Genomic DNA, 21,244 nt, shown 5'->3' on the forward strand with positions numbered 1-21,244 from the left:
CAATACAGATAACCGATAACTCTTTATATTTGGAAGCTGATAACCGTTACACGCAGATAAATTCAAAGCCTGAGTCTGATTACAAAATCAAAAGGCAAACAAATACAGTGGACAACTGCTTTTATTAAAACCTTAATCAGAATCAGAATGGGATTTATTCGCCATGAAAGTTTGCACAGACAAGGAATTTGCTTTGGCAGGAAGGTGCATACAATAAACATATAGGGACCTAAAATTTAAAATATGTGGACTATCTATACTAAGGGTACATAAACTAGCAGTACTAAGTGGAATTAGAATTAAATAAAATATACAATAAAATATAAATTGCCGTAATTTACAATATAAAAATACAAAAATACAAATATTACAAAATATACAAATGTACAAGTTATTATTTTGTAATGCAGTGCAAAAAGCAGAATTTTTTAAGCAGGAAGTCATTAGAGTCAGTGTGGTCCCTTGGCCTTGTTGAAGAGGCCAACAGCGGAAGGGAAGAAACTGCATAAAACATCTAGATCTTTCTTTTAACAAAATGATCAGATTTCTAAAATTTTACAAAAAATACGTGGTTCAATGGACGGAAATAATCCATAATTTATCGGCTTCAATTTTTCTCCAAAATATTCTTATTGAACAATAATATAACAATAACACAAAAAATAAGACCAATATGGCCGATACCGATTTGGCCGACGATATATCGTGCATCCCTATATGAAACAAGACTGCAGCCTCTCTCACCGGAGATAAGCGCTGCTTTATCAAGGCAGCTTGTAAACAGGCTTGGGGTCAATTGCATTTGATTTCCGTCAGTCTACTCTACTAAGTGATCTTACTGTAAAATGACTGTAAGAAATATAATGATTGTGTTGGATTGATGCACCCTCTCATGTTTACTGGGCTCTGTGATGCTTCACCTCCTCTCACTCCACTTCTCCTCCTCCCCTTCTCTTTTCTGTTTCTTCCTCCATTCAACGCCTCCTCTCCTCCACTCCCCTCACTTCTCCTTTCCGTTCGTCTTCTCTCCTCCACTGACTCCTCTCCCCCTCTCTTCCACTCCATTCCTCCACTCCTCCTAGCCTCCACCCCTCCCTCCAGTCCTTCATCATTCCATGTCTGTGTTCAGCTCAGCAGCTCAAAGCTCACTCTTTTGTCTCAGAGGCCCTGCTAAGCTAAGCTCTATTCCTCTGAGATGGGTTAGTGTTGCCCTAGCGCCACCCCCCCTCTCCACACACACACACACACCCACGCACCCACACACACACACACACACACACACACACACACACACACACACACACACACACACACACACACACACACACTCCCCCCCCCCCCCCTCAACACACACACTCCTACCCCCCTAGACACTTCATCTCCCAAGCTCCATCAGTATGGCTCAGTGACTACAGGCTGTTCCAAGTGCAGGAGAGGCTCAGCTCCTCCAGCTCGCCTCAGCAGACGAGAGCCGTGTGGCTGCCTGGCCAGAGCTGTCCTCTAGCTGGATAAAGACACGGAGGGACCCAGTCTCTCTGTGCTGCTCCGGGCCTAAACTGGATTGAGGAGGGGAGAGTCTCTGGTCCAAGGTGACTTTGTCATCAGGTTCCAGAGTGCAGCCTCAAATCCTCCCGCAGCTGCAGGCGCTGTTGCCGTGTGTGGAAATGAGTTTGTGTGTGCGACGTGCTTGTGTGTGTACACAGTACGTGTGTGTGGGTGTGATGTCGAGTGAGTGCGAGTGTGTATGTAGGTCAGTGTGTGTACGTTTACCGACGTACACACACTGACCTACATACACACTCTCGAGTCGGTGTGTGTGTGAGTGTGTGCTTGTGTGTTTATCTCTAACTCCACTTAGATCAATGGTGGCTGGAGTAACACATTTCGAGCCCAGTTAAGCAGTGACACACTCCTCCTCAATAACATAGCATTGACCAGGGCACACTTAACCTTATATCTGCCTGCTTTGTAATGCTACAGGCTCGAAAGCCTCTGGCATTTCAGTTTTCATGACTTTTCTGGCACCGCGGTGGGCTCGTTCAATTGCCCCAGAATGAATTCAGTTAGAGAGACAACTCCCCTATCGTTAAGGTGGAGGGCTGCCTGTGGCGGGTGCCTGGTGGCAGGAGGACTCCCAGACTGGGAGCCCCTCTCTGGGTGTCCATCGTCACAGCCTGGAGGAAGGCAGGTGGAGAGAGGACGACACCAAGCGCTGAGGAGAATCCGTCTGAACGATCAGACTAAATGTTTTGCCAACATCACAAAGGGCGGTCAGAGAGAGAGGGAATAAAGCTGTGTCTGGAAGAGGAGAGAGGAGGGAGAGGAAGCAGGGAGATGGGAGAGGAAGGAGAGGAAGCAGGGAGATGGGAGAGGAGAGAGGAGGGAGAGGAAGCAGGGAGATGGGAGAGGAGAGAGGAGGGAGGGGAAGCAGGGAGATGGGAGAGGAGGGAGAGGAAGCAGGGAGATGGCAGAGGAGGTAGGGGAAGCAGGGAGATGGGAGAGGAGGGAGAGGAAGCAGGGAGATGGGAGAGGAGGGAGAGGAAGCAGGGAGATGGGAGAGGAGAGAGGAGGGAGAGGAAGCAGGGAGATGGGAGAGGAGGGAGGGAAAGCGGGAGCTTAGTGTTGTGGTTCTTGGTATGCTGCCATGATGGAACACCTCCTCAGCCACAAAGAGAGCAGGAAGTAGAAAAGGGGATAAAAGGGGGAGGAGGGTGTTGTGGTTCAGAGGGTAAAGGTGAAGTGGCACCGCGGGGTGGAGTGACGGGGGTGTGTGGAAGGAAGGGGCGTGGTCCCTCCCCAACCCCCCCCCCCCCCCCCCCCTCCCGGGGGGAGGCAGCTGTTTGTCTGCTCCCAGCAGGAGCTTAGCCCTGGGTCCAGACCCAGGACTACGCTCCACTACATCCCAATAGCAGGCTTGTCACTGGGGCTACCGTGGCTAGCAGCTCCCCCTCCCCTTTCCTCCCTGGCTCGGCTGGAGCAGCTGACTGCAATGCTGGAACTCCAGAACAAACAAACGACGACGATAACCCGAGAAGGAGGAAGTGATAGCCATGCGGGATAGGCTCCCTGCTGGGCTGCAAATGCCGCAGTAAAGATGTTCCATTCTCAGCGGTGTTCAGAGCCCAGCGCTTCAGGGCGCTGGAGCCACTCGATATCACCCACATCGGAGTTCACAGGTTAAACAAGACTGTGAGCAAGGGGGAAAAAAACAAGCCGGTGGCTTTGTGGACTGGATGTGCCTTTGGTAACCTGTAAGGTATTAAACTGGGGTGCGCCGCGTGTGATTGAGATCTCTCCGCGCGTGAGTTCTTGTGAGTAGGTCTGTGGGCCTCCGGGCTGAACGAGCGGAGCCGGCAGCGGCGAGAGTGTCCGTGTCTTTTAGCCCCTCGACAAAAAAAGGGTTTGCTCTTTAAGAGCTGTTTAAAAAGGGACGCCCCCCCTCTTTGTGTCCAGTGTTCTCTGTGGCGTATGGAGGCGCTTTTGTCCCCCGCTTTCATCTGCTCTCACAATAGGCCGGCCCATTTCCAACACAACGGTAGATGAACTGTGCTGACAGTGTATTAAACTCTGATGAATTGCCTGTGCAAGGCATAGATCAGTGTTCTTCAACCTTTGGCACATACTGGTCCCAGGCCTTGTCTTGGTGAAATGAAACAGGTTGCTGGCTGTATGGGCTCTCTTTTCAAACGGGGACCGATTATATTAGCGTTTTTGTTGAGGCAGAAACCCCCTTTTTGGAAATGTGTAAATCACAGCGGTTTGAAAGTGAGGGTGTTTAGTCGCCTTCATTCAAGGAGTTGACATTGTGCATATGTGGTTTGAAGTTGTAGATGTTTGAAGCGTTTTGTGTCAACAGAACCACTTGGCTGTGCAGAAGAATAACTCAGATAAGATGAATGAAGGAGCGCTTTGCATTGTTCACTTTGTGGGAATGAGAATCATTTATTTGTATTTCTATTATCATAAAATAGAATCTTATGACATTAGATTAAAACTACCATCCTCAGTCTTGTTTATTTATATAACACAGACTGCATGTGTTTTTTTGACTAAATCCGATCATATCTTGTACACAATGACTCTGTGTTTGTCTGTGTGTGTGTGTGTGTGTGTATCTGTTCTAGCCAGTACTTATCCCCCATGGTGGCATTCCTCCCGGCCTCCTTTAAAGTGTCTAAATGGTTCACAAACATGCTCAAGATGTGTGGTGCTGAGGCCCAGGGAGCTACCTCTGACCCTGTCATGATTTCTCCCTTCTGAAGGGGGCTTAGGGCGGTCTGTTGACTCAGAGCACAGCCTCAGCCACTTAGGAAGAACAACAGGGACACAGATCTGGGCCTGCATGGGAGCTCCCATAGGCCCTGTTTCTCCACCGTGTAGGAACACACGCACACACACGTGAGCCGATGCATGCATTCATGCACGCAGACACACACACGCACATACATAGACGTACATTCACACACAGAAACACACACACACACACAGACACACACACACACACACACACAGAAACACACACACACACACAGACACACACACACACACACACACAGAAACCACACAGGTTTTAACAGCCCAGCTACTGATCCCTCACCCTTGGACGACGGCTGGCTCTCTCACGCAGACTCTCCTCCTCTCCTCCTCTGACCGTCTCCCCTCTCCTCAGGTGTGGTTCAGCAACAGGAGAGCCAGGTGGCGCAAGCAGGCCGGAGCCAACCAGCTGGCGGCCTTCAACCACCTGCTGCCTGGTGGCTTCCCGCCCACAGGGATGCCCACCTTGTCTTCGTACCAGCTCCAGGAGGCCAGCTACCCAGGTGACACTCTCTCACAGGGCGAGAGGCCCTCTCCCCTAGAAGAAGTACAGAATTAGACACGGCTAGACCCTAAAACGGGGCCTGTTTGAATGGGCAAGTTTGTTCTATGGAGTCTAGCTCTATCTGTAAAGTGATTATCCCCGTGCTGCGTCGCAGCTGTCTGTCCCCAGGTCTTTATGTGGACCGTACCACACAGACTTTTGCCTTAGGGTCAAACTAAACTTAATCTAATCTGGCTTGTTCTTGGGTTTGAAGTATTTGTGGTATGTCTGTGTCTGTTTAATGTGCATGTTAACAGTCTTTTATTTCCCATACACACCATGTGACACATATAGGATCCATACAGCATGTAGTTAAGCCTACAGTTAGTCCTTTGTTGTACAGTGATGGTGACGTTGATCCAGTTTGCTGGCATTTCCAGACTGTACATTCAGAATCAGAACTCCACAGTCCGTAGAAGTCCACATTCCATAGAACATGAACATCCCATGAACAGAACCCCTAGAGAGTAGACCAGAAAACATTCTAAAACAAAATCCACATGGAGTTTGGATAGGCAGCTGTTTCTGGTGTTGCCTTCTGTCTCACTCATGCTGTTGTTGTTGTGGCTGGTAGTTTTGTTGTTGTTGTTGTGGCTGGTAGTATCGTTGTTGTTGTGGCTGTTGGTATTGATGCTGTTGTTGTTGTTGTTGTCAGATGGCAGCAGTACGCTGCACCGCCCCCAGCCCCTCCCTCCGTCCTCCATGCACCAGGGTGGGCTAACAGACACTAGCTCCGCCTACGGCCTCTCATCCAATCGCCACGGCTTTGCCAGCTACTCAGACACCTTCATGAGCCAATCAGCATCCAGCAACCACATGAACCCGGTCAGCAACGGTCTCTCCCCACAGGTAGGTCTAATTCTAGAGGTTTTTTTTTGTTCGTTCATCCAACAATGGCTTGGTTTCTCTGACATGGATTAAGCTTGTGACCGAAAATCTAAGACAATCTTTAGTCCTCGCCCATGCTCAATATCTTCTCAGAAGTCTTCACCTACAGTAATATAAACTGTCATAATTTATTCATTTAGCAATATCTATCAAAACAGCGCAGTTTGAAATTGCAATTCACTAAGATACCATTTCACTTTGATAGAGAAACCAACTATGGCCCAGTAATATGTCTTAACGTAGTCTTTTCTGCTGCCTCCTAAAGCTCTGGGTTTCGATTGGCTCTTATAAATTGGAACAATTGTCAAACAATTGGCTTAACATCAACAAATTAAAATCCATCTTGATAGGGGCACATCTGTTCCAAACAGCAGTCTTCACTTTCCTGGGACACAGAAATCCCGCTCAGAACACTGAGAACACATGTGAAGGAAATAATTAGCTCAAGCTTATAAATGTAGGCCCTTAATCTGCTTCGAGTAATTGTTTGGAATTGGAAGACCCCTATTACTCTGTGTGAGTAATATTGCTCAGTGTTAGACTCGGGGTTGTGGCTCAGTGGGTGCAGAAGACTGTTGATTTTCCCTGCTGCCCTGGCACCCCCTCATTAAGTTGACCCCCCCTCCCCTCCTCGTCTGCTCTCCTCCCACCATGAAAATAGCACTGAGTATCACTCCAGGTAATGAAATGCCCTGCTGTCCTAATTGAGAAAGGAATCAATGGAGACATTTTGATTTGTCATCATCCGGGTGATTTTCTTCTGTTGAAAAAAAAGCTGAGGCAATTTCTATGCCCCACTGTGTGTGTGTGTGTGTTTTCTGTTAAGCTGGGGATTCAACTTGTTATCCTCTTTGGGCACCCCCCATTAACGAGTCTTTAAAATAAGACCCTCTGCTACTAAGGGTTGAGCCTTAAGTAGCACAGAATAGGAAAGATGATTTGTATTGATGCAAATCTTGTGTGAGAAGAGCATTATACACAATTATCCATCCATACTGGCCAGTCCTGGCCACCCTCACCAACAAGATGTGGTTAACAAGCAGAAAATAAGATTGAAATGGTGTGTAAAGAGTTGAAAATGAATTTCAATGCTGCATTTGTCCGCAATTACCCTCTCGTTCACACGTATTTCATTGGAAGCTTCTTTTTTTTCTTCTCTCTCCCTTCTTCTTCTTCTTCTTCAAATATTTCTGAAAGCAGATTGGAAACATTCTTGGTATTACCCTCTTTCTTCGCGGAAAGAAGCATTAAGGATTTTGTGACAAAAAGGAGATTTTCTCTGCTGCTGGAGAGACTCAGGGTAACATGGAGGCTCACAGCTTGTTTGATTGTTAATCGTGGCACAGGGGCTTTAAGTACTAATGCTCTCCTTGCAAACCTGCAGAAAACACCAGCTATACCAGCTGCTTTTTTCATTAACGGGTGTCCTTAACACTGGGAGGGGATATACTTAGCCACAGCACCACAGCAGCCTGCTACCTCTCTCTCTCTCTCTCTCTCTCTCTCTCTCTCTCTCTCTCTCTCTCTCTCTCTCTCTCTCTCTCTCTCTCTCTCTCTCTCTCTCTCTCTCTCTCTCTCTCTCTCTCTCTCTCTCTCTCTCTCTCTCTCTCTCTCTCTCTCTCTCTCTCTCTCTTCCTAGGCAGTCAAGAATGTGATTTAATGTATCTCTCTTTCTTCCTGTTTACTTCCAATGTGACGCCCCGAGAGGAGCTTGAGGAAGGTTGTGATATTAATGATGCAGTTGATGTGACGGACGTGAGGAGCCTGCATCAGTCCAGTGAGATAGGACAGGACAGTCTTGGGGAGTATCAGGTGTGGAGGGTGGACCGTCATGTGGCATTGCTATCAGCCTCTCAGTGAGATAGATCTCCTCTCTGACAGACGAATGAGAGTTCACACCCCGCAACAGCTCCCTGCGAGTTCCCTCCGCCGAACACACGCACGGGCGCACACACGCGCACACACGCGCACACACGCGCACACACTCACAAGTGCAGCCTGTCTGAAGCGATCTGTCTGCAGCTCAACAGATGTCGTCTCCACTTTTTCTCAGAGCACCTCCTCTTGAAAGTTGTTGACAGGATGTTATTTGACCTAGATGTGGACAGTGATTTTTGTGTTTATACACAGTACAGTTTCACTCCCTTCTCTTCCTGAATCTAATAGAACCACCCCCCCCCCCCCCCAATACAAATTGACTCTCCGTAGCAGAGATGGCGATCTGCAGTTGTATATAGTTGCCAGTCGACAGCAGCAGTGAGGAGCAGGTGTGTACTCGTGTGTTGGTGTGAGCGGGGCTGCTTTCTCTCTGTTCCCACCACCGTCCGTTACTAAGGTTGACAACATTCTATGATTCCCGGTAAATGGGATGCGCTGGCGATCTGCCAAACTGCTAATGGAATCCTGCTGTGCCTGGCATTCCCGACAGGTGCTCGCGTCCATCCCGATCCCGTAACCTTCCCCCGGCAGAGCCCTTTTCCCATTACAGCCAGGGGGAAACGGTATCCGCACGGCGCTGGGGCTGTTGTTCCTGGCGGGGTGTAAGTTGGACTGGTTGGAGAGAGGAGATGGATGTGTCAGAGGTGGTGGGATAAGCCACCTTGTGGACTCCAATGGGCTGGAGTGAGAGAGGAGGGAGGAGAGGGGGGGAGGTGAAGGGTAATATAGAGAAAGAGAGGGGGTGTTGGTCTTGTTTCATTTGTTGCCTCAGCAGGTGTTAGAATGAGGGGAAATAGGAAGAAGTTGGAGTTGAGGCTGCAGATGTGAAATGACGGTGGTGAAATGTTATTGCTTTTCTGCCAGAGAGGATATTTACTACCATCTAGACCTCTCCTGACTGAGGACGATTTCTCTGTTGTCAACAACAGCTATTTCAAGAACTTCTCATTTCTTTTGGATTCAGAGAGAAAAGACATTGTCATGGGCTGCTTTTTTAATGATTAGTTCTGTTACTTTGTTTAGCTAAGCAGAACATAATTCATTGTGTTATCTGGATGGAATGATAACCAGCAGCATAAGATATGTTTTCTGCAGCTGAGGAAGGCAAGCTGACGTTACAGTCCCAACATTCTGGGATGTGGCTCTGGAGGACAGTCAAATGGAAGCTAACAAAAAGCCGTTAATCAGCAAACTTTTACGTACCCTCGTACAGAACAATAAAATGAAGAGGATTATATATTTAGGGGACAAACATTGCCTCAAAAAGATTGTCTTCAATTCAAAAATAGAATTATGTTTTTTCTCCAAGACCTGATAAAGGACCCTCACATCAAGAGAACGGACACACTCAGGAGAACAGTTTGGGGTGTCTAGCCTTAAAAGGAAAGAAGCGGTCTGTAATGAAATAAAAACAATGGCAAGTTTTGACACCTGTTCTCTGGGATAATGAATCTGAAGATATATGAAGCCCACACACTGTGATGTTTGGTCTCACACTAGCAAGAAACAGAACAGACAGATAGGAGTCTGCGGTGACACTACAGGCTTTGAGTGCATTACCTTGCTGTTGTAAAGCCTCTACACACTAGATTTGTGTGAGGTTAGTGAGTGACTTCCTGGTTCAGCTTACAGTTTGGAATGGTTTTATTTTTTGGAATGAGAGAAACTGGATTTAGCATGTGTTTCAAGAGGGCACGTGGGATGTGTGGGTGTGGCCCGGGTCTTCACACACCCACCCACACACACACACCCACCCACACACACACATGCACACACACACACACGCAAGCATGCACGCACACACACACACACACACACACACACATACACACACACAGGATCAGAGGAAGAGCAGTTCTCACCCCTGCTTCCCTTTGATCCGTGTCCCCAGGCCTGCCTTTTCCGCGGCGCTCCGCATCACGCACGCTGACATCATGCTCGCTCGCGACTCCCCACAACTGTCTGACAGAGATAAGCCGGGGAAGACTCGCAACCACACAGCCTCACTTCCATTAGCCGGCACAGGCACTCCTTTCTGAAAACGGGATGAATTATATTTAAGAAGCCAACCTTGCTGTTCGTTCCTTGCCAAGAAAGAGAAGAAGGGGGAAAGAGAGAGGGAGAGAGAGTTATAGTGTGTTCGGGAGAGAGAGAGAGGAGAGAGAGAGGAGAGGGGGGAATATAGATACCAATTTAAGAGCTCCGGCTCTACTTCCGCCCCCCCCCCCTCCCCCGCCCCGCCCCCCTCTGACTTCTAACAAGACACTCTGCACCTGAATACTAATGAGAGAGGCGATCATGTAGTCCCACATTATTAAAACTTGGGCATTAAGCCTCTCACCGGGCACCATGTCAGCTGGCAAGCTCTGTTGACAACAAATCAAAGGGGATGAGCTCATAGCCGGCATTCACAGCTCAGGCCCTCGCTGAGCAAGAGGGGGAATACATACTGGTTCATTAGAACTCCCATTAAACAAATACTGTTTCAATTTGGCAAGTATAAAAAAAGATGTAAGAGGCTTTCGGAAAGAAGAAGAAGAAGGAGGGAAAAAAACTAGACCTGCTTTTTGCTGCTGCCAAGAAAAATCAAGGGACTGTAAATCATATCCAGTGGCTAAATGTGTGTGTGTTTTTAATGCATAGATTATCAGTGTTGTGCTGTAATTTAGCAACCCTTTTGAACTCTGAAGAGATATGTCTGGTTTGACACAAACACAACACACACCATGACTGGCATTCCTTTCCAGTCCAGAGCTATGAGCTAGGAACAAGGAGCTAGGAGTTAGGAACTAACTAGCTATTTATAACAAATCAACAACGAATAGCCAGTTGAAGCTGCCGTTTTCATCACACATCCCAGAGAAACAAACAGTGTATGTGCTGTACGGCATATCTGGCCAGAAGTGTCTGGTTCACATCACAAACATCCCATGGCAGCATAAAGTTATACAGAGCCTGACTGAAGAAGAGTAAAAGCTTCTTCCTGAGGTCATACAGTCTCTCCAACTAACTGCTAACTAATCTCTGGGCTGTGATGTTTAAATCTGCTAACTAGTCTCTGGGCTGTGATGTTTAACTCTGCTAACTAATCTCTGGGCTGTGATGTTTAACGCTGCTAACTAGTCTTTGGGCTGTGATGTTTAACTTTGCTAACTAGTCTCTGGGCTGTGATGTTTAACTCTGCTAACTAGTCTCTGGGCTGTGATGTTTAACTCTGCTAACTAGTCTCTGGGCTGTGATGTTTAACGCTGCTAACTAGTCTCTGGGCTGTGATGTTTAACTTTGCTAACTAGTCTCTGGGCTGTGATGTTTAACTCTGCTAACTAGTCTCTGGGCTGTGATGTTTAACGCTGCTAACTAGTCTTTGGGCTGTGATGTTTAACTTTGCTAACTAGTCTCTGGGCTGTGATGTTTAACTCTGCTAACTAGTCTCTGGGCTGTGATGTTTAACGCTGCTAACTAGTCTCTGGGCTGTGATGTTTAACGCTGCTAACTAGTCTCTGGGCTGTGATGTTTAACTCTGCTAACTAGTCTCTGGGCTGTGATGTTTAACGCTGCTAACTAGTCTTTGGGCTGTGATGTTTAACTTTGCTAACTAGTCTCTGGGCTGTTGTTCAGACCCGTCTCCATGTCTCTGCCTGCCCCTTCAGTAGCCAAGTTAAGCCAGTGGGCTCCTTTCCATATAAATGTGGATATGGTTTCTATTTATTTCCCATCTCGTATTTCACCTTCCAACCTTCTCTCTCCTCTGTTTCGGCGTGTCTTGCCAAGAGTGTGTCTGATTTGCTGTTGCTTCTCCCCCCCACCCCCCACACACACACACACTTTTTTTCTCTCTCTTGCTCTCTCTATCTCTCTCACTGCCCGCCTTTCTTTCTCTCTTTCTCTCTTTCTCTCTTTCTCTCTCTCTCTCTCTCTCTCTCTTTCTCTCTCTCTCTCTCTCTCTCTCTCTCTTTCTCGCTGTCCCTCCCTGTCTCTCTATCTCTTCCTCGCTCTCGTTCCTCCTCTCTAACTCCATCCAGCTCCTTCTCTCTCCCTCCATCTTTCTCCCCTGGAGAGCCAGCCCCTCTCACTGCGCCCAGATGAAAGGCTACGGCGGACAATAAAAATGTTATTTAAATGCAAGGGTGTTTGTGTGCGGGTGAGAGATATTTCCTGCAGAAACTGAGCTGCTGCATCCTGATAAATAGTAAATATAAGGGAATGCGATTTACATTTATCTTGCAGAGGCAGCCAATATGAATTTCTGTAAATCCTAGAAGATGGGGATTTAAGTAGGAAATGACTGAGACCAATTCTCACGCTGTGTGTCCCATGCAGAGAGAAGGCCCATAAGACGGAGAATGGTATTGCCTTTATTAAAGTATGAGCACTCACATTGATCCTATCTTGAATACCAATTACACAGAGGCGAACACTGTGAAACATGCTCAAGAAGTTTTTATTCCATAGATTTGTGGCATTATATTCTACATGAGATTTGAATGAACATTTGGAATGTTCTTGAGTTGAGTGTACTTCTGTCCATGTAACCTCCTATTATTATTTTCCTTGTTACTTTTATCATTATTAGTGGTAGTTGCTGTAGTGTAGTAACAGTGCATATTTCCCTAGTAATAGTACTAATGGAAAAGGTCATACTTGTAGTATTAGTAGAAGTGTTTTTTATTGTTACTGTTATTGTAGCCCAGACTGCAGAGAGGGCAGGTGAAGTGGCAGGCGAGGCATGCGCAGTGTGACCTCTCTCCCAGGGGTCGGGGGTCGTGGTGTCAGGGGTCACGGCAGGGCTGTGGGCTGGTGAACCTGTCTTGCTAGCCAGAGCTTCAGGATGTTGTCTGGCTGCATGTGGTTCCTGTTAGTTCCAGATGCTACTCTGACAGGTGCATGGACGTGATTGATACTCTCTCTGGCTGTCTCTGGCCATCTTTCTTTCTCTCGCTTTTTTCCCCCCTCTCTCTCTCTCTCTCTCTCTCTCTCTCTCTCTCTCTCTCTCTCTCTCTCTCTCTCTCTCTCTCTCTCTCTCTCTCTCTCTCTCTCTCACCCACCCTGTTGTTCTCTCTGTTTCTCACTGCGCCCCCACCCCCCTCTCTCTGCCCCCCCCTCCCCTCTCTCTCTGGTGGGGTCCCCAGCTGGTTGTCTCCGACTCCAGCTCGCTCCTCTCAGTCTCCAGCTGAGAGCTATTTCACTATTTATTTACATGTAATTATGGCTATGAGGTGCTGATATTAACACTGTCAAGAACAATTTGACCTGACATTTTTCACTGGGCCTGGCCCCTGCTGTTTGTAGCAAACAAACCCCTCCCCCATCAGATCCTCTTCCCCCCCCACCAACCCCCCCTTGCTTTTTCTCACAGAGCTGCTGCCTTTAAACACACATGCTCCAACACACACTCACACAGACAGACCCTAAATACACACTCTTAAACACACACTAACACACTCTAAACACACAAACTTAAACAATTCCTACCCCCCCCCCCACACACACACACACACAGATACATACACACAGAGTCTGGCAGTCTGAAACCGCTCTCCTGGAATCAGAAAATCTGCCGTTTAATTTGGCAGAGGCGCTGGTGCGAGGTGAGGAGTTTCAGCGTGTGTGAGTGAGTGTGTGTGTGTGTGTGTGAGTGTGTGTGTGTGTGTGTGTGTGTGAAAGGGGGTTGCTCTTGTTCCCTGTGGCTGAATCCATCCCATAGTAACTCAAGCATATCACTAGCAGAGAATAGGAGATTGCTCCCCACACGTTCTCCAATTGCAGCCCAATAGACGGCATATTAACCTCTGGTTAGCGAGAGGCCAGACTCACACTGTGGGCCGTTTAACAGCGAGGCTGGGGCCCTTCTGTGGCAGCATCAGGCAGCACAGTTCTCAGCAGCAAACAGGACTGGGAAGGAGAAGACAGGGGCTGTTTCTCTGAGAAATACTTCTAGAAATAACTGTTCCCCTTCAGTGGTGTTCTGTGGACCCCCCCCCTAAAAAGAAGGACTCATTGTAGGGAAATGTTTTCAAATAAAACAGCCTTGTTGACTGTGTGTTTGTGCTCTGTGGTGAAGGACAGGGGGACAGTGTGGCTGGATGGCTGGCTAACATGTTGTGAGAAGTGACAGCTTGTTCCAATGCCTGCTAATCGGCCTCATCTGTGCCTCCTTGTCAATGCCCAGATTCTGTCAGTGCCAATCAGGCTCTTAATTGAACACAATTAACGCCCCCTCCCTCCCTACAACCCACACGCTTCGAGCTTCAAAGGCGTATGTTTCTCTCTCCCTCTCGCTCTCGCTCTCTCTCTCTCTCTCTCTCTCTCTCTCTCTCTCTCTCTCTCTCTCTCTCTGTCTCTCTCTTTCTCTCTCTCCCTCCTCCTCCCATCTTCCATCTCTCTCCCGTCTCTCTCTACTCCCGCCGTAGCTTTGGCAGAAGACCCTTTTCAGTTTTGATTAACGTGCCACAGCCAATTACGGCAGTGACATGCAGGCCAGGGCCGTCATCTGCTGCCTGCCACCGAGAGGGCCCCCCCCCCCACCGCTCCGACCCCCTCCCCGCCCCTCTGGCCCCCTCCCCGCCCCTCTGGCCCCCTCCCCGCCCCTCCCGGCCCCTGGCCGCCCCTGGCCTCCCTGCCACCGCCACCTCCGCCGTGACCAAAACGCTCAAATTCGATTTATGCAATCGCTGTTATTTTTAAATAGCCATTTTGTCTGCTCAGATGAGGGGCCTCGCTGCCCGCTGGGCTGTCCGTCTCTTGTGTGAGAGAGAGGTGTGTGTTTGTGAGGGGGGGGGATGGGGGATGGGGGGTACAGGGTTGTAGGGTTGGGGGTGGTGTGGGAGGTTAAGGGGTTGGGGGTTGGGAGTTGTGTGGGGGAAGGTTTGGGAAGTTTGGAGAAGAGAGGTCTTTCGGTGCTGAACTCCCCCTGTCGCTTTCAAGCAGAAAATGATGCTGTCACTTTTAAATTTGATTTATCTGACTCTGTTAACAGCACAGCCTAAATGCAGTCTTTTATTTGACCAAAGAAAGGCCTGCAACGAAATAGAATTTAAAATCTCACACCATGTCATAAACTCTTTTTTCCTCACACGTAATATTTTACGGTCCATCAAAGCCGCTCACCATATTAGAAATTGTTATTTAACTTCCTGGAGTTCTTCAAAACAAGCCAGACAGATTACAGACACTGAATGTGCTTCAGTCCGAGGCCCTAGAATTAGACAACATTTAATCCCAGCCTCAGGCCTGGCCTTGAAAAACATGGACCTAAGTAGTGGTGTCATAATGGAGTGTCGTCGGTGTTCTCCAGCCAGGCCCTGTATCAGGCTGGCAGATCAGCCCAGGTGCAAGATGTTACTCTGCAGCCCTCAGATAGCTTCCAGACATTTCCACTGCTCATTTCAGCCTCCCTGGCCCACTGACCCCTGCCCAACTTGAAGGTACGTCTGGGGGGCATTCGATTTGGGCATAACGGGGAGCGATCGGTGACAGAGGAGCTAATCCAGTCTTGCGCAGATTAAGGGGGAGTGTTTGGGGAGAGGGATGTGTTGGCGTGGAGGCTGGCGCCCCTCTGCTATCAGCTCTGCAGCCAGGCTAGCCCTCAGGCCAGCACCGTCCTGCAGCCCCAGTCTTTGTACTCTCCCAAAGCCTCTCTCGCTCTCTCTCCACTCTCTCTCACTCCTCTCCCTCTCCTCGCTCTCTTTCTCTCTCTCTTCTTTCTCTCTCTGCATATGACTTCACCGTCTCTCCTCCTTATGTCCTCTCCCCGCCCCTTTCTCTACTACTCACTGTCTGTGAGTAGAGCTTTATGTCAAAAGCTGATCACAAAGTACATACACCTCTTTTTGAAAATATATCTTGAAATTGTTCTGTAAGGTATCGTTGTGAAACACATTTGTTTTGGCGTCACTTGTAATGGACAGGTGCATGGTCTGACTGGAAAAGTACCATACTATGTGGTTGATAATGTTGTTGGACATTGATTCCATGTAAGCCTACATTCAATATTTTTTTGCCTCCGTTAGATGGGAACATGAAAACAGTCTCTCAGATTGACATGGATTCAGGCATTAGTGTGTTGTCACAACAAAATCCTATTAAATTCCTTGTGTTGTTGCCTGAGAAACAAGATGCCTCAGCGACTGTCTTCCTCCCAGCCTGGCTCTCGAGATAGTTCACTTCAGAAGCAGGGAGTCCAACAATGAGCAAAGTCTCTTTGAACATTTACAAAAATAATAATAATTTGACTGTTAAAGAAATTAGCAGGGAAGGGAAGAACCTCTTTTTTGTCTCTGAAATGCTGTATTTATTTATCTGAAAGGATGCACATTGTATCAATTTGCAGCTCTCCATTCACTACGCCACAGGCTACAAGGCTCAGAAGTTGAGAGAGAATTAATTACTTTTTTTTATTATTATTTATAAAGTAATCTATCTGTCATAAGAGAGAGTGTGTGAGTGTGTGCGTGTGTGTTGGGGTGGGGGGGGGGGGTGGGGTGGGCAAGGCCCCGGGGCAGTGTCCTTTAAACTAGGTCCTGGCTCACATTATCTCCACTAGCAGCACTCACACACACTCAAACAACAAACGAAGACCGGGCCATAGAGGAAACTGCAGCGAGGGCAGGAGGAGAGGAGAGAGGGAGCGGAGAGAGGAGAGAGGGAGGGGAGAGAGGGATACGAGAAAGAGGCTGAAACAATAGAGCGGGGCGTCTGGAGTGGAGAGGGGAGTCGAGGAAAGAAGTGAGGGAGGTGTTAAGTGTGAGTGGAGTAGGACTGTCTGAGAGCTAGTGGGACCGCCGCAGGCTAGCCAGCAGTTACACACCCAGACAGGGGGACAGACAGACAGACTAGACCAACACACCGACAGACCGCCGGCGCTGTGGGCAGTGTGTTTTACACTCCAGCCTGACAGGTGACACTCCAGATTAGCCCTATCAGGCCTCACATCAGATAAGAAGGACGAACGGGGGGGTATCGGCGAAATGACATTGATTTAGATTTAGCTGTGTGAAAGCAGAGCAGCGCACTACTGGTAGAGCTCTCATGAAGCTGGGCCAGTGGAGCAGCTTACCTTCCCTCCCCTCCAGCCCAACTCCTCCAACACCATCACCTCCAGTGCTTCTGGAGAGGACAACTCAAGGGTACCCCCCCCCCAACAACACACACACAACAATATTCATGTTTTTGGTTTTCAGAAGGGCCGATGTTTAGGTACCGGGTCCGTAATCGTGGATGGTTAGAGGAGCATCAGTGATCAGTGTTCTAGAACAATGATGAGATGTAATCAAGCTTCAATTAGCTGACGATTTGATCTGTCTGGGGGCCTGCAGCTGCCTCCACACACACACGCGCGTGCGCACACACAATGCGTGCGCACACACATGCACAAATGCACACACATGTACACACGCACACACACACACAATCATAGCATTACATAAACATCAGGAGTCGGACCAGGACCTGTCTGTCTGTCTTTCTGTAAATGTAGGATGAGGGGGGCAGGGGTTTTTTCTCCCACTGATTGTATTAACATTAGGAAATGGCTAACCAGCCCTTTATGTCCCCTCAAGTGCTTCAAATTTCCTAAGAGACATTTTGTAGTATATGATTAATTTGTTGAATAAGATTCATTCTCCCTCTGTGCTGTGGTGGGTTCCTGGCCATGCATTTCTGAGCAGCAGTGTTGCTGGCTTGTGTGTGTATGTGTGTGTTTTTAGCAGTACAAAGGCTGCCTAAACACTGTGTGTGTGTGTGTGCGTGTAGACCTGTGTAACCACCTCCATGATGGTCTAATTGGTTTAGCAGCCAAGAGGTCAAAGGTGAGCTGAGCGTAGCGAGACACAACGTGAACCTGATGTCGGGAAGGATGCTTCCATGCTGCAGAGGAGAAGCATGTGTGGGACCGCTCCTACTTTCTCTCTCCCTCTCTTTCTCTCACACTCTCTCACACTCTCTCTCTCTCTCTCTCTCTCTCTCTCTCTCTCTCCCTCTCTCTCTCTCTCTCTCTCTCTCTCTCTCTCTCTCTTTCTCACTCTCTCTCTTTCTTTCTCTCTCTCTTTGTTCCTTTCTCTTTATTTTTCTTTGTCTCTCTCTGTCTCTCTCTCTTTTCCCCACAGTCCCCTATTTCCCTCCTTGCTCAAGTAAACACTTCCCATGTTCCCAGTCAGCCTAGCAAGCCTGGCTGCAACCCTCAAACCATGGGGGCTGTCGCCCCGGGCAACCAGGATGGAATCCCTTATGGGTGGTGTCACAGTTCTCGGCCTTTAACCCTACTCTGACACACAAATGTATTTAAACATAGAAATGGAACCAGACAGTGGCCTGCCTGGCATCAGACCTTTTTCACCAACCACACATAAGTCCCTGTGTCTGAGATGTACAAACTATCACTTAGAAGCAAGTCAATAATACCACCCAACACATGGTCAATTCTTGCTGTCATTGAATTTATATTATTACGGTTCTCATCTAGATTGGAGGGTTGAATGAAATGCTCTTTATGCAGTGTGAACATCGTACACAGTGTGGTAGCCAGCCAACCTGGAATAAGGCTGGCGAGGCTGGCGGCTGCAGCCTTCTCTGTGAAGGAGGATCTGAGAGGATCATTTACCAGTTCCAGACTCATTACTATTCATGAGATGGGAAGGCTAGGGGCGAAGGATTAGTTAGGGAGTCCCTGAGTGCTTGTTGTGCATGAGGCCCCAAGCTCTGGCCCCGGGTGTTAGACCCGAGGCCCCAGGACCCAGACGTCAGGCCCAGAATCAGGGTTCAGGACATGGGTTGTCTGGCACCAGGGCCGGGTCTAGTGTCAGCCTGGGAGCCTCTGTTCCCCCAGCACAGCTTTCCCTGGCAACACTGGCACCGTGGAGCTCGCTAAGGGCACTCTCTCTCTCTACCTCCTCTCTTTTACTGTTTCCTTCCATGCCTCTGCACCCACCCCCCCCTCTTTATTTCTCTATCTTCGCTCAGTTAACGTGAACAAGTCATCGGTGGGTGTCCGCACATTGTATTAGCGACTGCTGACTAACAGCCCTCCTTCTACCCCCCCCCCCCCCCCCAGGTGATGAGCATCCTGAGCAACCCCAGCGCCTCCCAGTCCCAGCACGACTTCTCCATCTCCCCCCTCCACGGGAGCCTGGACTCCAACCCCATCTCTGCCAGCTGCAGCCAGCGCTCAGACTCCATCAAGGGGGTGGACAGCCTGGCCTCGTCCCAGTCCTACTGCCCCCCCACCTACAGCGCCACCAGCTACAGCGTGGACCCCGTCACCGCCGGATACCAGTACAGCCAGTACGGACAGAGTGAGTACTGCGTCTGGAGTCAGAGGGAAGGTGTGTGTGTACAGAGTACATCTATATGTGTGTGTGTGGGTGTGTTATGTTGGATGTGCGTTGCGTCGGATGTGTCTTGTGTTGTGTGTTGTCTTGTGTTGGATGGAGGGATGGTCGGCCGTCCCTGTCCTCGGCTCTCGTGTCATCTTCCGCTGGCCACTAAAGGAAACAGTGTCAGTCGCACTCTCGTGCGAGGAAGTGCTGACCGTCACCCCGGCCGTGCTGCCCCCTGACCCCTGACCCCTCCCTAGTCTATGGAAACAGACACGTGCTCTTCATAAAGCTCCCTCCCCCAGAGGTAACTTAGTCACACCCCGCTCCACTTGGCTGGGAAAGAGGAGAGGGCCACTTCAAAGGCAACGACACACCCTTAGGGGCCACAGTGTCCTTTTGCCCACCTCTCTCCCTCACCGTCTCTCTCTTTTCTCTCTCTCTCTCTCACACACACACACACACAAACACACCTGAGGGCAGGAAAGACTTGGCTTTATTAGATTAGCATAATTATTGACTGATGCTGTCGCAAGCCTTTCATCGGGGGAGAAACTGAAGTGCACTTCCCCTTCTAGATGTGTGTGTGTGTGTGTGTGCGCGTGTGTGCATCTGGGTGGTTATGAACTTTGTACACGTGTGTTCATAATCACGCATGGATCTGTATCACTTGTGTGTGCTGTGCGCAATGAGAGTTGGAGAGAGAGAGAGAGAGAGAGAGAGAGAGAGAGAGAGAGAGAGAGAGAGATGAGAGAGAGAGAGAGAGAGAGAGAGAGAGAGAGAGAGAGAGAGCGTGAAAGTGAAGCGACAAATAGAGAGAGATACCCTGAGTGAGAGAGAGAGACTGAAAGAGAGAGAGAGAAAGAGAGAGAAAGAGAGAGAAAGAGAGAGAGAGAGAGAGAGAGAGAGAGAGAGAGAGAGGAGAGAGAGAGAGAGAAAGAGAGAGAAAGAGAGTGACAGTGGTGCGGATGTGATCTGATGTGAGGTTAATTAGCCTGGTGATTGAGCACAGTGGCGAGCTAATGAGAGGAGGAGAGGAGAGAGGGAGGCTGTCTTCCCTGGGAGACGAGCGGGCACGGGGACGCGGAGGGCATGAAATCCGAGATGCCAACTGTAATGAAGAATGGCATACCAACACACACAGGGGCCTGCCTGACTGACAGCACGGTGGCAGTGTGAGGTGGCACACGCTCTGGAGACAGGAGAGGGTTTCGGTGGTCCCCCCCCCCCCACACACACACCTCTAAATTTTTTCTATTTGCACACTGTGTCCTGCCACAGCTCATTTGAAACCCAGTCAGACAGAGAGAGAGAAATGAACCCAGACTGAGTAGCATATAAGGAGAATAGGAAAGGGATGGATTTCAGGAGCGGACCACCTGTCTGGTGGTGTGTGTTTGTGTTTGTGTCTGGTGGTGTGTGTTTGTGTTTGTGTTTTGTGGTGTGTGTTTGTGTCTTGTGGTGTGTGTTTGTGTCTTGTGGTGTGTGTTTGTGTCTTGTGGTGTGTGTTTGTGTCTGGTGGTGTGTGTTTGTGTCTTGTGGTGTGTGTTTGTGTCTTGTGGTGTGTGTTTGTGTCTGGTGGTGTGTCTTTGTGTTTGTGTTTGTGTCTGGCTACAAGGCGTGTTTGTGTTTGCGTGTTTCCGTCTTCCACTCGATGTTTGTGTGGGTGTGTTTGTTTGTTTGTCGACACCCTCTGTGTGCTTGTCTGTGTGTTTGTGTGTTTCATGTTCGTTTGTTTTTTGGTCTGATCTTCCAATCTAACATATTTCGGTATGTAATATATCCGTGCTGTATAGTTCTGTATATTTGACCTGGTCTAACATGTTTCCTGCCTGTGTGTGTGTGTTGCAGCTGCTGTGGACTACCTGGCTAAGAACGTGAGTCTCTCCACCCAGAGGAGGATGAAGCTCGGAGATCACTCTGCAGTCCTGGGTCTGCTCCAGGTGGAGACAGGACAGGCTTACTGAGCCCTCGGAGAGAACACACACACCTATACACACACCTCTACACACACACATACACCAAGACCCGCACCTCTACACAGACACACACACACACACTCAAACCATGCTCTGCCTGTGTTGAATCCCATCCACCCACACGGACCCACACACACATACGGCTGCTGTCTCTGCAGCTACACCGCTTAACAGACACACACGTCCTCCTGGCCCAGCCACAGTGTCAGCCAGTGTGTCTGTGTGTCTGTGTGTGTGTGTTTGTGAGTTAGAGAGAGTGTGTGTTCTGGGAT

At 48.9% G+C, this 21,244-nt stretch overlaps 1 protein-coding gene across 3 annotated transcripts in view; it reads left to right on the forward strand.

Annotated features, from left to right (window-relative positions):
- Positions 1 to 20,960, forward strand: part of pax7a (paired box 7a) — a 47,255-nt gene extending 26,295 nt beyond the window's left edge. For all 3 annotated transcript variants that reach the window (XM_067239946.1, XM_067240032.1, XM_067240113.1), the window contains exons 6-9: positions 4,670 to 4,835; positions 5,514 to 5,707; positions 18,732 to 18,972; positions 20,845 to 20,960. In XM_067239946.1, the coding sequence (XP_067096047.1) occupies positions 4,670 to 4,835; positions 5,514 to 5,707; positions 18,732 to 18,972; positions 20,845 to 20,960 (717 nt within the window). The remainder of the gene's footprint in view (positions 1 to 4,669; positions 4,836 to 5,513; positions 5,708 to 18,731; positions 18,973 to 20,844) is intronic.
- The last annotated feature ends 284 nt before the right edge of the window (positions 20,961 to 21,244 follow it).

The sequence above is a fragment of the Osmerus mordax genome, chromosome 1, assembly GCF_038355195.1.
Source record: "Osmerus mordax isolate fOsmMor3 chromosome 1, fOsmMor3.pri, whole genome shotgun sequence".
NCBI classification, from domain to species: domain Eukaryota; kingdom Metazoa; phylum Chordata; class Actinopteri; order Osmeriformes; family Osmeridae; genus Osmerus; species Osmerus mordax.